Source organism: Platalea leucorodia (assembly GCF_965183815.1).
Source record: "Platalea leucorodia genome assembly, chromosome: 3".
Taxonomy (NCBI): Eukaryota; Metazoa; Chordata; class Aves; order Pelecaniformes; family Threskiornithidae; genus Platalea; species Platalea leucorodia.
Window position 1 is genome coordinate 39,646,689 of NC_138825.1, and position 17,730 is coordinate 39,664,418.

At 45.1% G+C, this 17,730-nt stretch overlaps 2 protein-coding genes across 2 annotated transcripts in view; both read left to right on the forward strand.

Moving 5' to 3' along the window:
• Positions 1-2,441: 2,441 nt before the first annotated feature.
• DPY30 (dpy-30 histone methyltransferase complex regulatory subunit) lies at positions 2,442-8,836 on the forward strand. The gene is made up of 5 exons (XM_082305350.1): positions 2,442-2,564; positions 3,130-3,196; positions 3,280-3,327; positions 4,662-4,804; positions 8,061-8,836. The coding sequence occupies exons 2-5, from the start codon at positions 3,161-3,163 to the stop codon at positions 8,131-8,133; spliced, it is 300 nt and encodes a 99-aa protein (XP_082161476.1). The 5' UTR covers positions 2,442-2,564; positions 3,130-3,160; the 3' UTR covers positions 8,134-8,836.
• A 7,755-nt stretch (positions 8,837-16,591) lies between these two features.
• The window catches only part of MEMO1 (mediator of cell motility 1), a 28,216-nt gene continuing 27,077 nt past the window's right edge, over positions 16,592-17,730 (forward strand). Inside the window, exon 1 of the mRNA XM_082305349.1 lies at positions 16,592-16,768. Coding sequence (XP_082161475.1) covers positions 16,708-16,768 — 61 coding nt within the window. The 5' untranslated portion in view covers positions 16,592-16,707. The remainder of the gene's footprint in view (positions 16,769-17,730) is intronic.

The following is a 17,730-nucleotide window of genomic DNA, read 5'->3' on the forward strand; positions in this document are numbered from 1 at the left end:
CCTAACTACTTAATCTATTAAGTTATTTTTAGTTTTTAAAAAATTTTGAATGACACCTTTTTAAGTCATGTGACTCTATCACGGCAGTAAAATACAGACTGATGCACTGATAAACAATGCACCTGTTAAGGGAATAACAACTTGTTAAGCCAAAACACAGCTTCAGAAGTAGACATCAGTCAGGAATTGTGAGCAAATAATAATGCTCTTAGTGAGAACATACAGAATCAGGTCACTATTGTGGCTATTAAATATTTTTGTGATCTGCAGGTTGAATCCTCCTATATTAAGTCGGCTCTGGCATTCATTGGGACCCGTCTGTGAACTATTAATCAATAATCTGGCAGAAAATTAATGTAGTTTAAAAAAAAAAAAAAAAGAACTTAAAAAAAATGCAAGTCATAGCAATAGACGGCTTTCTGCTGGCTTAGTGAGCTGTCCTGGCTCAGCAAGAGTTCTGATGAACTCCAGAAAAGGGTGGGGAAAGTAGTGAAACCTCGTGTTTTCTGGAGCAGGCAACTATTAGATCTGCTCATCCACCTGACTTGGCTTCACCCTGAAGATTGAGGACTCAAAGTACAGTAGGTAGAACGTTGTATCTCAGCGAAAGGTTTTGGAATCGGAGCAGACAAGCACCACAATCATAGGAATTAGAAAGCTGCAACTACCCTGACACCACAACTTACCATTGCACAAAAGATCAAGTTAGGAAACCTTTTTTCACTCCCAACACGATGTCATTGCAAAAACTGAACATAATAGAGAACGTTTAAATGGGGAAACAAGGGGCTGGGGTAAAAGGATTTGTTTTTTGTCCTTGGTAGCTATTGCTACAACAAATTCGGGCATTCTAAATGTAATTCTCTAAAATGTCATTGCTAGAACATGATGAAAAACTAGAAGAGAGCCTCTTCACCCTCACCTGTTCACATTAAGAATTTATTTGTATTCCTGTTCTGTTTAAGTTTTAGAAAAAAATCTCAGGATTATGCCTTCTGTGTTTTCACCTAGCCTCCTCGACAGCAGCTGAGTTTCCCAGCCCTAGGTACTCAAATTGACAGAAAGACAGCACGCGGTTCTGCTACAATTCCTTGTCCTTCAGCTGAGTATCAAGTCTGTGACTGACTGCACCAGTTTTTAAGCCTGCTTATCACACTGGTAACCCTGTCAGTTCTGTAAGCATTATTTCAAATTCACTGATGTAAACACACTTCATCATTACCATTAAGAATTAGAAGATTACATCAGCGCATAATCTAATGAGAACATGGCATTTTCTGTTATTTCTCCATATCGCTGATCTTTTAAGAGCATCAGCTAGATCATTCATATGCATCATTGTCACTACAATAAGAAAACAGAAAAAGGAGTAGACCTATTGTTGTAAAACAGTGAAAAAATTTTATTTTCTCAAAAATAAAAAAAAAAATTTAGACTACAGGAATGTAACTACTTTCTCAAGCCAAAAATAAAAAAGTTCTAAAGGCCTTTTTAATCTACTAGCACAAACCACGTTACCAGACACAGAATTTAATTCCTAATGAAAACAAAACAAAGAAATCAGGCATAGATGTTCAAACACTGGTGCAATTTGTAACAGTGTAAAAGCTAAAGAAGCAGTAGCTTTTCCATTTCTTGATAGCTTCAAGTCAAGACGGGATGATTAAAGCTGCTACCGAGAGAAAGCTGAGCAGCTGGCATTGTTCTTAACACAGAGACAACTGGGCAAAATCAATGGCCAACACTGTTTTGCAAACTGTGTTCTACACAGCTCAGAAAGGTCATTTCACTAACAAACCCCCCTTTTCAGTTCAAAATTAGTTTCAGCATTTTCAAACTGCATTGATTATCAGTAGATTTCTGTACCACAAAACTTTCAAGGGCCAGTGCTTTTCAAAGGCTTGTTTGGAGAACAGAAACATCCCACCAGTTTTAGTCCTGACAGGGCATCTGCAAATGGAATCACCTGCCTGCTCCCCCACAGCTGGCCTTAACCAAGGCTCCTCGGGCTACACCTCAAAACGGTTAGCAGAGATTAGGACGAAGCTTCTGCTTCCGTGAGGAAAATTACCTTAAAGAAACGAAAAGTCTCAGTCAGAGCCGCCTGGCGTAATCCTGACTACCTTATCAAACGCCGACCGAGACCGGCCGGCCCCTGACGGCAGCCCGGCGGCCGCTGGCAGCCCGCCCCCCTCAGCCGAGGCTGCCCTTTCCCGCCTCTCTGACGGTTGAAGAACCGCCGCGCCACCCGCCCCGCCCAGCGAACCGCCTCCGCGCGCCCACCCGCCAATGGGGAGGGGGCTGAGGCGGGAGAAGGCCCCGCCCAGGGATGACATCATCCACCGGCCGCCCCAGCTTCCCGTCTGTTTTGCCCCCTCCCCTCAGGCCGGCGCCCGAGGGTGGGCGGGGCCCCATTCTGCGCAGGCGCAGTTCGCCGGGGGCCGGCGGCGGCAGCGCCAGCGCGACCGTTTCACTTACGTCAAAACAATTTACGACACCGCCAGCGGCTCTGGTTGCTGTGGAGCGGCTCTCGGTGCCCCGCCGCGCCCCGGGCCCACCGGCGGGTGAGAGCGGCGCGGGGGGGGCGCCTCTTCCCCGCGGGGCGGCTGGGGCATGGCCGGGGCCACCCCCGCCGCCGCCCACACCTGGCCGGCGGGGCGGGGCGGGGCGGGGCGGCGCGGCGCGGCGGGGTCCCGGGCCGGCCCCAGCCCCAGCCCGGCCCCGCCGGCGGGGGTCCCGGGGCACTGGCGCTGTAACGCGGGGCGGCGGGCAGGCGTGCGGGGCGGGGAAAGAAGGAAGAAAAGAAGGAAGGGAGGGGGTGTCTCCGCCTTCCCGCGGGCGCTCCCGGCCGGGCAGGGGAGCGGGCCGTCGCTGGGGACTCCGGTTTTGAATGAGGAATGCCGTGTTTTCTAATCTCGGTGCCGTTTCCTTCAGCGGAGTTAACGCGAAGCTGAAGACACTTCTCAAGTCTGTGTGCGGGGAAAACGCGTACAAGTTTGGCGGGGGGGAGCGCAGAGCAACTCTGTTGGCTCTGTAGTAATTGTGCCTTAGTAACCAAGTGAGGCAAGATCAGTTAGCTCGCTGGTCTTCATCTCAGCCTGCTGACCCATTTTTTTATTGCTTTCCAAGATTACGTCCAGCAAATTCCACTTTTCAAATCATGGAGGCAGAACAGATTATGGAGGGACAGCCGCAGGTATTGCAAGAAATGTTTTATGTGCGTAATGCTACACGCATAAAGGAGCATTTTCACTTTGCTGACCACGTGTTATTTTACAGGTCCCAGAAAATCCCCATTCTGAATACGGCCTCACTGAAAATGTGGAGGTAACAAAAATTTTGTTGCTGTAAAGTTCAGTGGAAGTCACATTCATGATCATGGGGAAAAATGTTGAGTCTTGAGTCTAACTTCGGCAAATGTAACATTCCCGAGAAAGTTAGACGGAAACTGAACCAAGAGATACCAGTCCCTTGCATAGCTGGCTGTTAATACATTTTCTGTTTTGTTTCTTCCATTATACTAAATGGTACTGAAGTAAATAATGAACCTTCTAATGAGGTGGGGTTTTTTGGAAGTATCCTATGATCGTTATCCATTCTATAGCTATCTTTTATACTTCTCTATGTAATACAGTATGCCACAAAAAGCCAGCCAGACTTTTGTTACAGGGAGGGGTATAGGAGGAGTTGATGGCATTTCTGCAGAAATATCAGAGGGTGGGATTCTTTTTGTATTCTTGTCAAAAGAAATATTGGATCAGAATAATGCAAGCTATCTTTAATTACTTATGCTGAGAAGGAGTAGACACAATCCATTCTCTCCACTGTTGGTAACAATGTGGGTTAGCACAATAACTCTGTGACATTTATTTACTGTTCCTTATTCAAGAAATGCCTTCAGTCTCCCTCCATTATAAGCTTCTACTGTATGCTGAGCTTTTGCAGAAACTTTTCTTAAACATCCTTTGTGTCTCCTCTCCCTGATAACTGCTTGTCTGTATGCCTCAACTTCCACTACAGAACCGTAACACGTTGGATACCTTGCTCCCGTATCGATAGGTTTGTGTATGTTGCGTTGAATACGTTTGGTTTGCTGGCAGTGGTAGGGTATCCTTTTTTAACTACAGTTAATGGTGTAAGATGATTCAGCACTTTTTGACCAAAAGGCACCTGGAAGCATTTTGCATATGTTTTCTTTAAAGTGTCCATCTATACTTGAATAGAGCACGGTCTCAAAGTGCTCGACTTTAACAGAGTGCCCTTTGTCAGACTTCACCTGAAATTCTTGTGCTTTTAGCATTTTGTGTTAGAAGCACATGCATTTAATTGAGACCAGTCTTGTTAGTAGTCATTCCTGTCTCAGTGGTGTAGCATTTAAATCTGTGAATGCAAAAGCAGAAATAAAAATGATAGAGATTGAGTGTCTTCTGTTTTAGAAAACTTAGGACTTCCTAATATTTTTTCCCCAAAACATAAGAATTTAACAGAAGACTCCTCTGGATTAGGTTTTTGTGCAAGGAAAAATACACACTTAAATTTTCTTGATGTAAAGAAGTTATTGCCAGTGAATTGCAGAGAGATGGGTACTTTGTTTGCACTCACACTTCAAAGTAGATGTGGCTGCTATTACCAATGTTCATTCACTTTTTTTTCTACTTCAGAGGATAGTAGAAAATGAGAAAATAAATGCAGAGAAAACATCAAAGCAGAAGGTGGATCTTCAGTCGTTACCCACACGTGCCTACTTGGATCAGACAGTCGTACCTATCTTGCTACAGGGACTTGCTGTTCTTGCAAAAGAGAGGTAAGATGCCTCAGTGTTTCTTCTCTTCTTAGGAAAAAAGCAGGTCTCAAACTCGGGTGGCGTGTCACCTTTTCAGACCTCGCACACCAGACGTGGTTTTGCTGGTTTGCTAGTTGTAAGAAAGTCATTACAACAGGTTTATGAACCTATGAATTACTGTGATTGACCATGCAGGACGTGTTCCTCACTTAGGCGCATATGGTGCGATAAGAGTTACTTATTGAATTTGTGATCTCCCAATGAGGTACGCTACTGCAAAGGTTTGGGGGGGAAAAATGTGGTTTTTTATTAATTTTATCACATAATTCACCTTATAGAACCAAGGCAAGAAGTTGTTCTAGTTTTGAACAACATTTTTGTAGCGTGGAATTAGAGAGTTCTGCTTGCCATTTAAAAGAAAGACAGACAGACAAATCGGGCCTGACGTGCATCTTTGTTGGAGATTAAAACACTTTCTAAAGGATGAGGCTGACCCTGCACTGTCCACACAGTAAGAAGCAAACTGATAGTTTATCCTTTGAGTAAAGATTATGCTGTCAAGGTGCCCAAAATCTCTTATCAGTCAATGTAGAAGGGTATTCAATAATAGCAGACAGTTGTTCATCTTATCCAAATTGATTTCTAGCCTTTTGGTGTATCCGAACTATTGGTGAGTCGTACTGCATGTAACCATTTCTCAGTTTTGCCAAAACAACGTTATCAAAAGCTGGTACGGATGAACATAATCGCATCGTGGTACCTACAGCCAGAACAACCATCAACAGCATCTTAACCTCAAAAGGAGTTGTAACTTTGAACTGCGTTGTTGTACAGACAGCTTATTAGGCAAAAGAGCACCTAGGCAGGTACACCCCGGGTGTACGCCTGAGCAGCGTGCAGATCTTCAGCTGACATCTGGGGGAGTTCAGCTGCAGACTGAATGTAAAACACAGGCTGAGGTGGATACCCCACCCTTAACAGGCTGGATACTTGTGTGACAGACAAACTTTTTTTTTCTTTAATCTTTGGTCACTATGGAAGGAGCTGTTCTTTATGGGGACTCATCACAGAAGTGAAGTGGGAACATTGACAGAAGAGGCTGGGGAACATACAGGAAAGAAACCTAAGTATCAAACTGCCACGGTCAAACTGGCTATTCAGTTGAGCATATTAAAATCTCGGGTGAAGAAGCTGAACTACCAGCTCTGCTGTATAGTCTCCTTAAAATTGAACCAGAAAGTAACTAATGGATGCTAATTTATTTTTCTAAGGAATATAGAGATGTTCAGGAAACAGCGCAGTACATCTGATGACTATGCCTGGAATTCAGTAGAAATTATCATCCAGGATAGTGAGCATATAGATAAATGACATATTTGGGAGGAGTCAACGCCACTTTTGTCAGGTCTCTTGTAAGTCTCTTGGAGCTCACTGAAGGGAGTCAGCGAGCACACGTGAAGAGGCATCCAGATGATGCAGTGTGTTTAAATTTCCAAAAGGTTTCTGGCCCAGTCATTCACTAAAAGCTTTTAAAGAGAGTTAGTTGCTGTGGGATTAAAGAAAAAGCCTTTATATGGACGATGAACTGATTGGAAGATAGAAGACAGAGCAGAAGTAAATGGTGAATGTTCACGGTGAAATGAGCTCAACACTAGAATCCTGGAAAGGATCATTTATAACAACGTGAAGAAGCAGCTGACAAAATTTGTTAATGATACTGAGTTTTACAGAATAGGTTGGGGTTTTTCATGTTTTGTTTTCTGTTTGGGGTTTTTTTAAGTTGATCGATCGTAAATAATTGCACAGGAACTTCACAAACTCCATGTGAAACTATGGAAGACTGCTATGAAAAATTGAAACTATGACAAAAAGTTAAAGATTGAATACAAATACACAGAAAATGATGCACCTAGGAGGGTAATAAATACCCTAATGCTAGTGACAGTGATAGATTCTGAGTTGACAATTACCCTTGTGGAAAAATATCTTTAAACTGTTAAATGTATATGTCAGTGCATTGCTCAATCAAAAATTCTGAATGGTAGGACTTAGAAATTGAAGGGGTAAAAAAAAGCATAATGTCATTATTTACATTTATAATGTTCTTGTATTTTTAATACTGTGTGTCATTCCAATTCCCCTGTATGCTGGTAGAATGTCAAAAAGTAAGAAGAGTGACAAGGTGGTCAGAAGTATGGAATGCTATCTGTATATGGAGTGACTGAAGAGATGATACCTAGAAAGGAGACTTCTGTGAGAGAATATATTAGGAATCTGTGAAATCACGAATAGCATAGAAATGATGAATTGGGATGGATTGTTTATTATCTCTTCTGATACAGTAATCAAATTAAGCGAAGCAGGTAGCAAATTCATAATGAACAAAAAGGAGGTGATCCTTCACAGGTCACGTAATTAAGCTATTAATTATTTGCCTCAGGTTGAGGACATCAACGTTTTATTTGGGCTCAAGGGGCAGCTGGTCAAAGTTGTAGAGGAATCCACCCAGGACTATTAAAGGCGCTAGCTCAGAAAGCTGGTACATGCTTAGAAGCCAAAAAGATGGTCCAGAGAAGTATCTCTGTGCACTTCTTCCATTTTATTTTTATGTTCTTTACAGGGGTATTTGCTCGCTGCCAGACCTTTGGTCTGACCCAGTGTGGCATAAGTAAGCTTGTCATTTATTCTGCAGACAGAATCCAGATTAGCAGGATTCATGCAATGTAGCTGGAAGAGCTTTTTAAAAAAACCGTACAGACGAAGGCCAGTGATCAAAAGGGTTTATTATTGACTACTTGCAAGTTACAGCTCTTCTCAAACGTGAAATTTTTGTTGACGTTTTGTTGCATTTGTTTCAGTTGCCAGTTGCACAAAGCTACACAATAGCCATTTGAAGAAAATGAAGCAAGAAAGCACTGAGATTAACTTTTACTTTATATAGCATGAGTTAAAGAAATAGGCAAATGCATGTAACTTCCCATAATGTACATACAGTATTTATGCTTTCAGACTATACCCTAGTTCTAGGTATGTAACTGTTCTAGCAATTTAGTTACATTGAACCAAGGGTGACTAAGACTCCTTATTAAAAACTTTCCTCATCAGACATAAACGGGAAATTTACAGGGTAACTCTAGGTAGTTGGTCATCCCTAAATCAATGCTTATAAGTGTTTGGGAGGAGTTATGTTGCTTTTAAGGGAAGGTGATTAGTTCTTCAGCTACCTAATTTCCCATAACAAAAAATAATTGCTTTTGATTTACTTTTTTCTTTACAGACCGCCAAATCCCATTGAATTTCTAGCAGCATATCTTTTAAAAAACAAGTCACAATTTGAGGACCGAAATTAACTCCATAAAAATGAGGACAATTTGGCTGCTAGACTGAAATGCTCATTTGCCGCAATTCATTTTCTGCTGTAAAAATCCTTTGGAACGATGATGTTGTCTTTCTTAATCGCACAATTTGCTTTACCTTTTGAGTTATTTAATAAAGAACACTTTACTTTTAATTTGTTCACTTGTTTTAAACTAGCTATTAAGAGACTTTCAAAATAAAGTACGGAAACTGCACTGCTGGATGAAAGTCTGAATAATTCCATGGTGCTACATCACCTGAACGCGTGAAACAAAGGGGAAAAGTTTATTACGGGAATCACATAGGTGATAATGTATATCGCTTACTTTGATTTTATATAGCACCCTCCATGTGCAACATGCCTAAACAGAAAGCAAACAAGTTAACAGCAGTTAGCATTTATTTTGAGGAAGTATTAGTTAAGTAGAGAGGAGAGAACTTGCTTCAGAACACCAGGAAATGGGTTTAGTTAAAACAAACAATTAGATTCAGCAGCTGAACAGATCACCTGCAGGCAGTGTCCAACGTTTCAGGTATTTACATTAATGAGGTGTGCTGTTCAGCATTTGTCATTGATCTCCTGTGACTGGTGTGCTGGATTTAACCGAAACACAGAATAAAGTTTGAAGGGACTTACAAAGGTCCTGTAATTCAGTTCTCTATACTGCTGCCCCTAGTTGGAGCATTCTTTCTCTGTCAAAGATAGAATCATAGAATATCTCAAGTTGGAATAGACCCACAAGGATCATCAAGTCCAACTCCCTGCTTCTCACGGGATTACCTAAAACTTAGAGCATCATCCAGGTGCTCCTTGAACTCTGGCAGGCCTGGTGTCATGACCTCTTCCCTGGGGAGCCTGTTCCAGTGACTGACTGCCCGCTCATTGAAGAACCTTTTCCTAATGTCCAAGACAATCCTAATTTACCCAGTAAAATACCAAGTATTCTGTTAGTTTTTTTTCCTTGGGTTTACTAATACCTCTTTTTCTTTTGTTTTTTTCCCATTCTTAAGATCTTTTTCTGACCCTTTGTTTATTTTTCCTGTAATCTCAGTAGGGGTAAAGGCCACAGACCTCAGGGTACAATATAAGAAGCTCAACAGAAGACTGGGGATCAGAAGAAAAAGCTGGAATTAAGACAGTAAACAATATGTTGTGAAAAAATACTAGGAAAGCTCTGAAAATATGAGTATTGTAGCTGGAGAACCGGCTCGCTAGGTTATTGGCAATGGGTGCAGGGACTAGGCACAGCCCTCATAATTCCTAGTTTTGTTTACTGAAACTCATAACAAGGAGCATAATCAATGTTGTTCCCTAGCACTGGATACTGGAATCCAGACTAAGCATAGCCCAGTTTTTAATAGACCAGGAGAATGACCATCATTTGTTTGACTGTCACAGAAATGGTAAACTTCGCTTCCAACAGTTGCTCAATTAACCAAAATCCGAAGTTTTTATTCAAATAAACTTCAATATTGCCATCTATACCATTCCCATCTCCATTCTGTGTTTCTTAGCTATAGTTTTAACATAGCAAGCAGTTAAAACCATGTAAATTAAATTCTTTGCTGCAAGGGTTAGAGTTTTTTTCTGTGTGACGTTAAAGGCTGTGGTTTTTTTGTAATTATGCATAAATTCACAAAAAAAGAGACTTGGGACTCTCATTTGACTTGTTACTGTGATGACTTAAAAGATATATACTGTATTTACAGTATATTAGGTGGCCAACGGCACAAATAGTATTTTTCCCTTAGTTCTCTGACATCTAGATGACTCCCCTAGGGTAATCCGAAGATTTTTTTGTTTTAACTTGTTTTAACATAGCTTTTCTTCTTTAATAGCTTAGATACATGGGTGTAAGAGTGGCGAGAAGATAGATCCTTCAGAGGAAAAAAATTAACTTCTCAATTGTCTGCTAACTTGCAGGGCCTGAAATGAGATCTGGCTGTTACTCCTAGTAGGAAGGCTCTCAATATTTTACATATTTCTTAATATGCTAAGAGGGAAGCATTGAATTAATGTAGTCCAAGAGCAAAAAGATTGGGGAACAAAAAAAATTGAAAGAAACCTGCAAACCCAAAACCAAGCCTAAAAAGCTCTATTTTGGAAAAAGTATAAAAATTGTGGAATGAGATTACTAATTCTATTGTACTGTGGTGAACCAGTCTCCATCAAACACTGACACTTAAAAAAGACACTGAAAGGATTTTAGCAACAGTGTTTTGACTTTCTGGAATGAATAATAACATTTAAGTGAAGACAAGGAGACACCATAAAGTCTTGGTACTGCTATTTTTATTGCTAAAGCAGCATTCTGAGGTTTCATCCATAGGTGACAACATTGCAAGATTGTAAGAATTGTTGCACGTGTGGAAAAAAAAAAATCTATGCTGATCCCCAATTTCTATGTTGAGAATTTGTGCAAGACCATACAAAAAGAAGCAGCTCAACTATTAATCTTCCCTAGATAGAGCAATTTTCCTGTAATATATCACCATGCCTGAATTCAGAATACAATCAGATTTCTCAGCTTACAGTAACACCCTCTAAGCAGCTGCACAAAAGCTTGTAAACACGCTGGGTTTCTGACAGCTCTTGCGGCAACCTAGAATCTCAAAGTATGAGTACCAGTCTTAAGGTGAGCCGTCCTTGCCAGCAGCATGCCACCTACTCAGCTGTTGGTGCCACCATTCGGTACACAGTGTCACCTGCTGTTGTCTTCCCATCTAGGCTAGTTCAAGAGAATAAAGAAATAAATTATGTTAGAAGATTTACTACAGCAGCTTTTCTGGGCAGCTCCCTCCAAGAAAATAAGTTGAAATGTTACTAGCGGCAGTGAACTCACCAGCTCTAAAAAATAAATTCTAGTGATTCTTGCAAGGGTATGAGAAGTCAACAGGAAAAGTGCAACCATATTCCTTTACTTGTTAAATTGGCTTCACCAATTAGGACCTGCTGCATAGAGAATACTCTGCAAGGGGAAGAAGACAGCAAGTTACTATCTGAATAATCAGATCATATCTGAATAATCCAGTTCTCAAAGTTAGGGAAGTAATGATAAAGTCCAAATTTTCAAAACTTTTACTTGTTTTAAACTCTCCCCACTGCAAAACAATGAAAATTCTGTGAAGAGACTTGACAGATGCTTGCTATCCCAATTTAATCCAGAAGGAAAGAAGTACTATTTTTCCACAGGGAACACCAGTTCTGAGGGCTTCAAGAGAAATGTATTAAATTTTGAAGTACAAATTAAAAACCAAGTGATTTTACAGTTATAAAAATGAGAAATTCATCAATAAAATGGAGCATAGATGTAAGGGGCTACAAGTTATTAACAGATGTAGAATAAAAGCTTGAAGAAATAAATGAAAGTGGCAACTTTACGTGCATGACAGGCCACTGCTAAGTAGCTGAAAGACATTATCTCTTGATTCTTGAACAATTTCAGTTTTCTCCACACTACCCTAGGTAACTGAGTCAGTATATGCTCCAAAGGGCAGTAAAATGAAGCAGAAAATAAAAGGGAATATCTGGCTAACACCACAGCACAACTTCCAAGATGACTATTTTAGATCCAATATCCAGAAGTTACTATTCAGTAACTGTGAAAGAATTACATATGACTCATATGCAGTATTTTGAAGTCTGCCTTTTTAAATGCTGCCACCGAGAACATTATCTTTTACCTTGAAGGGGACAGTGACAGAAGAAAGGATTTCTCACTAAAAGCAATTCTGATCAAAGGGTTCTACATCCTCACATTCTGAAGCCTGTTACCCCCTAAAAATACAGTTAGACTTGCCAGATTTTTTTTTTTTTTTTTGCATCTCCGATTTATCAAGGACTTTCTCCAAAATCAGTATGGGTCTTTGAGCTATCCATTTTATTTTCTGAAGTGCTGTTGCTATTGTAAATGCAGTCTGATCAAAAGAACTTCTCTCTCCCCATCAGACTTTCTAGAAATAAACCAGCTGCTTTCAAACAAATGAAAAATCTGAAAAGTTCTGAAAGATAGAAGCAGTTGAAACCAGTAGGTTGGAAAGGAAACACATGAGAAGAATGCCTATGCCTACCATGCTTGATAGAATATAGGTTTTGATTTATTCTTATCATTGTACTAATTACGTAACAAATTATTCTTAGCCAAGCCTTAGCTTGTGTTCCCTATTCTATTTCATAGTCAGAATTAATTTTAAGAGTGACTACATAGCCTAGATCACAGAAGTACAGAATACCAGCTGTTACAGAAAGAAGCATTTTACCATGATTAAAAAAGTACCAGTACCGCTTCTGCTAATGTTCACTAATCAAATACAGTTTTAAGTGAAGACTTAAAATGTAAATGCTGTGTGAATAACTACCGGGCAGTTTACAGCAGTGCTAGTGCAACACTGACTAGGAGTGTGTCATGTTCTTCTTCCCAAGGTGCCTTTATCTCTCTTCTCCAAAGTTTGCTTTGCAATTGTGCATAATAAAACAGTTTTCTCAGAGAAGCCTAAATTGATAAAAGGCTGCTGGATGGTCGAGAAGTATCTCCTGCAGAGCACGTGGCCTTCTTTTTTCTCTGGTGTACATTGAGGTATTTACAAGATGGATAATTACCCACTGATACCATCTCAGATGCTACTACGTTATACAGGAAGCGAAGATATTTCCTTTGTAAGGGCTATGAAGTTTGGTGGGGCCTGCTTTTAACAGCAGAAGGAAGGACTGCTAGGAGCAGCAGGTTCCTCAGATGGCGAATGACAGTTTGTAAAGAGAAAAACCTAGAATAACAGTGGCAGTGAACAGCTTCCTGAGAAGGGAGGAGACAGGAAGTGGACAATGTGGCAAGCATGATAGGAAAGAAGGTAAAATAAACCATGTGCAAGAGGACAACGAGAGCAAAAACTGAGAAAGCAACAGACCTTGAAAGCTGGGCCAGCTGAAGACATGTACCACCCGAGCTGGGCACAGGATGTAACTCAAGGAAAACCCTGCATGTTAAGGGCACAGTAACTGGCAAGTCGCTCTTGCCACAGTCTGCCTTCATGCTTTTGTTCCAGGTAAGGAACAAACTGCCAGCAGACATACGTGTGTAGCAGTGGTCTGTGCTTCAAGGCTATGCTGACTTGGGGGATTGTCCATGCATTGTGTCAACGATCCCCTGCACCTCAGGGGAAAATGACTGAAATACAGCCCTGGATAGGTAAGTGCTCCTGTTACTTCTCCCCGTACAAACAGTGTTCGGAAGAGTTACAGACAAGGCAGGACGATCTGCCAACTTAATGCATGCTTCACAGCATTCAGGGAAAGCTGAGCCCAGTTTCTCAGCCTGTGGCTAGAAGACTTCCATACCTCCATGTCCTGAGCACCGGGAAGCCCAGCACCACCATCTTCTATTTAACTGAAGAGCTGCCTGCTTTTCTGTTTCTGCCTCTTTCATTTACGTTATGTGGTATTGAGGGAGCGCATCACCAGCCCTTAAACAAAGAAACAGTCCATGATCAGGAAGTGTAGTTAGAAGTTTAAAAAGAGGAACCCACAAATCACTGAACACTGCTCAGTGATAACATGTCCACCTATGGTAGGGAACAAAGAAAAAAATCCCACTGTCACCCTTGCCAGTGGAAACAGCAGAAATTCCTGCTCTAGTACTATGGATGACAGGCTTTGGCAGGAACAGGCAGAAACTGAGGAGGATGTCCTCCAGCTTCATTGGGATCTGGATTGAGAGTGCTAGTGGGTAACAGAGAAGGACAGAGATTCACCAGAAAACAGGCTGCCATGGTGTTGGTGGCATGTGCCACAATCTAAGGATTAGTAAAAAGGCCTGTGCTTTCTATGACCTGCTAACACTGAGCTGCAGTGGTTCCTCTGCATCTGTAGAGGTACCATATTCACGTTACATAAAGTAAAAACTTCATCCTAACCTACACCTAATCTAGGTGAGAAAAAACTACACACGAGGAAAGAAAGGTTAAGGGAGAAGGAAACTTAAAAAGGAAGCACAAGGAGAAAAGGGATCCAGCCCAAGAGGTATGCAGCAACAACAACAACAACAAATATATTTAAGACATTTTAAAAGGCAAGCTGAAGAGGAAAAAAACACTACATAAAGAAAGGTAGTAAACCCAGAAGAAAATACGTATAAAATGTTTTTACTCATTAAACTGTCTAGATTACCACTTGGAAGTTCTTATATTTTATTTTTGTTGGAGGGGAAGTGCTTAGAGGAGATGAAGGCTCTTCCTCTAAATGGTAGAAAGGAATACCAGATAATTAAAAATTATCTTAACCTTCAGTTCCCCTAGGATGTTCCTCCTAGCAGCCTTCTCTAACTGTTCTTGGTGGATCGTGGGACAATGGTGCATCAAAAACTTGAACTATATGCTGGCATGGCCTTTTTTCTAAGTATATAATCACAACATTTATGGAGTAAAATTTATCCTCTGCTGCATTTAGTTAACTTTATTGTGGGATTAGTAGTCAGTTCAGGAACTATTCCCAGTACTGAAGTTTATGTAAAAGATTTGAGAGTTATAAATGGGTATCACAACTGCCAATATAGTTTTATGTTAAAGCAGTCAGACATGATAGTTCTTCCAGTCTAGGCAGCAGTTATAATCCACATTAACCTTTTTCAACACACTATTTGTAAAATAACAGCGGCATACTGTAAGGATAGATAGAGCAGTGAAGGCTACATGAAATGTTAAGACATTTGCTGGGATAGTCAGGCCCCATTTCCTCACAACAACCTACTTCAAATATTATTAATTGGAGACTCCAGTCCTTTATTGCCTCTCAGCTGCATTGGGAGGCCAGTGTCATAGGTGCAGAGGAGGCTCCTCATTGATAAAAATTACATCAGCCATTTCTCTGCAGCACGAGCCTTTTTGATCTTCAAGACAAACTGCAAACAATGCCTTTGTCCCCCCCATTTCCTTTGTTTTACTGTTTAAAAAAAATAACAAAAGCTCTGTATTTTGCATGCATTTATAACTGGCTGGAGGACTTTTCGAAGAGTAAAATGACATAAGGGGGAGAAGGAGAATGTTATTTCCTGAGCTGGCCCGTATATTTTCCACATCACAAAGCATCAGTCGGCCTTAATACCTTAATGGCTGCAGCCCCTGATCTCTCCTGTTGTGGCTTCCCTCTCTCCTGGTTGCATCTCACACGTCAGTGGCTAAAATTGCTTTTTCCCTTCCCCCCTTCTGTACTGGCCATAATCCCCCTTCCAGTTCTGCCTTATTAGCTATTTTGAGCTATGCTTGATGTCTCCATGGCAGCAGTCCATTCACCAAGCTAATAAAAAAAAAAAAAAAATAAAGAGGTGGGGAAGGATTAAGCCGAGAAGAATTGGCGACTTCTACACAGATGTACTCCCACAGCCCTCGCTGCGTGCCGCGGTACCAAAGACGTAACGGTAGGGGCAGGGCGGCGTAGGAAAGGAACCGTGCTCGCTCAGAAACAAGGGGCGTCAGCCCAGCAAATCCCCCGTTCTCTCAGCCCGAAGCTGCTGCCTTTGGGAAACGATCCTCTGTCCCTCCAGCCCTCAAAATCCCAACTGCTCCCACCGCCCGTTCCGGGGATGGGGAAAGCAGCGGAGGCAGCGGAGGCTACACCGCGTTCTCCTCACAGGAAGGGGGCAGCCCCAGGCACCGGCAGGCAGCGCCGCTTGGCTCCCCAAACACCGCCCGCCCTCACCTCCCGCCCCGGCCTGCGAGGGGGGCTCCGGCAGCCGCCGGCGCTCCCGCGCCCCGCAGCCGCTGCCTGGCCCGCCAAGGCGGAGGGGCGGGGGGCGCGGAGGGGGCGCGGCGGCCGCGCGCCCCCAACGGCGGCGCCGCGTGAGGGCAACCGCCACCCGGGGCTGGGGGGGGGCGCGGGGCGGGGCGGGGCTCCCCCTCAGCCCCCCCCCCGGCCCGGCCTCCCCTCATCTGACCCGCGCTCGTAATCTTCCCTGCCACCACGGAGACACAGCCCCGCCAATCAGCGGGGGCAGAAGCGATCGCCACGGCAACGCGGCCGGCCAATCCGAGGGGGACTCTCCCTCCGAGCCCCGCCCCCGCCCCTCCCCCCTCCCCCCCCGAGGCGGCGCCGCTCCATTCCGGGCTTGTCAAAAGCGGTGGGCGGGACCGGCGAGGGAGGGCGGCCAATGGCGGCGAGGCTTTTGCTTTCGTGCCCAATGGGGGAGCGGCGCCTGTGCGGCCCCTAGTCCACGGGAGCCGAGCCGGGCCAAACCCAGTCGCTGCCGCGGCCTCCTTCTCTTCGCGCCCCCCCACCCGCCAGCGCGGAGTTGGCGGCGGCGGCCTCGGGCTTTGTCCCCGCGCCCCCCCGCCGCGGGGCCACCGCCTGCGGCCCGGCCCGGCGACGCGCACCCGGCCCGCGCCGCCCCGCCCGCCGCCTCCGCGCGCCCCCCTCCCGCTCGCCGCCCGCCCGCCCGCCCGGAGGCGCCGCCGGCAGCGCCGCCTCCGCCCGCCGGGCCCGGGCCGTGCCGGGGGAGGAGGGGGAGCAGCGCCGCCGCCGCGGCCGGGCCCGTCCCCCACCGCCTCCCCCGAACACCATAGGCGGCTCCGGCACCAAGATGTCCAACCGGGTGCTCTGCCGGGAGGCCAGCCACGCCGGCAGCTGGTACACAGCCTCAGGTACCGGCGCCGCGGGCGGGGGGCGGGGGCTGAATCAGCACTTTCCGCCGCCGGGGCCGGGGCCGGTACGGGGCGCGGGGAGGGGCCGCCGGCCCCGCCCCCGCCGGCGCGGCCGGCACATGGCGGGCGGGGGGCGCCGCGCCCCTCCCCTCCCGGGCCCGCCGAGCGGCCGGGGGTCCGGGTGGCCGCCGGCGGAGAGAGGCCCGGGAGGGCGAGCGGGCGGAGCCGGGGCGGGGGCGCCGCTGCCGCTGTGCATCCGGTGGCCGCGGCTTGCGTCTCGGGGAGCGGGGCGCACCTGCCTGCCGCCCCCGGCCCGGCCGCCCGGCCGCCCGCCCCGGGCAGCGGCGCCTCTGGCCGGAAAACCGGTGTTGGAGCGTGGGGAGGCCCGGGTCGGGCCCCCGGCCGCGCCTGTGCGCCCGCCCCGGCTGCGGGGACGCGCCGCGCTGCGGCCTCGCGTCTGAAGGCAGCGGTGGTGGAGGCGGCCGCGTGTGGTGCCTCGGACCGAGTATTGCGCTCAGTCGATGTCAGAGCACACGGGCGGATTTCGGTATTTTGCAGTGCTCTTGTGTGGATTCCCCCCCCCCCCCCCCCCCCCCGAGAGAACGCAGGATGTCTAGGGTGTTTGGCAGGGTTAGAAGGCAGGTGGTGGGGTGGGGGGAGCTAAGGGGGTTTATTTCACTTCTTGTAGTCCAAGATGAGCTTCTGCCTTTTGTTCCAGAGCCCTTTCTCTAGTAGTAATGAAAAGTTATAAAGCACTAGTATGGAATGGGCTCTGTCCATTTAAAAATGTAGTATTTGCAGAAAAAGAAGAGAAGAAAGACATGGTGCATTGGAGGGAGGACTACTGCCCCCCTCGCCCTCCCAAAAAAAGACAGAGACCTGTAATAATGGCTTGATAGCACATATGCTTGGAAATAAGTTTTGTTGGGTTTTGGGGCAGAACTCTGCCCTTGTGGATAGGA

Bases quoted from the DNA above. Each gene is read 5' to 3' on its own strand.
- DPY30 (XM_082305350.1), top strand. From the start codon at position 3,161: ATGGAGGCAGAACAGATTATGGAGGGACAGCCGCAG. The intron at 3,197-3,279 runs GTATTGCAAGAA...GTTATTTTACAG, and splicing joins TTATGGAGGGACAGCCGCAG to GTCCCAGAAAATCCCCATTC. The intron at 3,328-4,661 runs GTAACAAAAATT...TTTCTACTTCAG, and splicing joins GCCTCACTGAAAATGTGGAG to AGGATAGTAGAAAATGAGAA.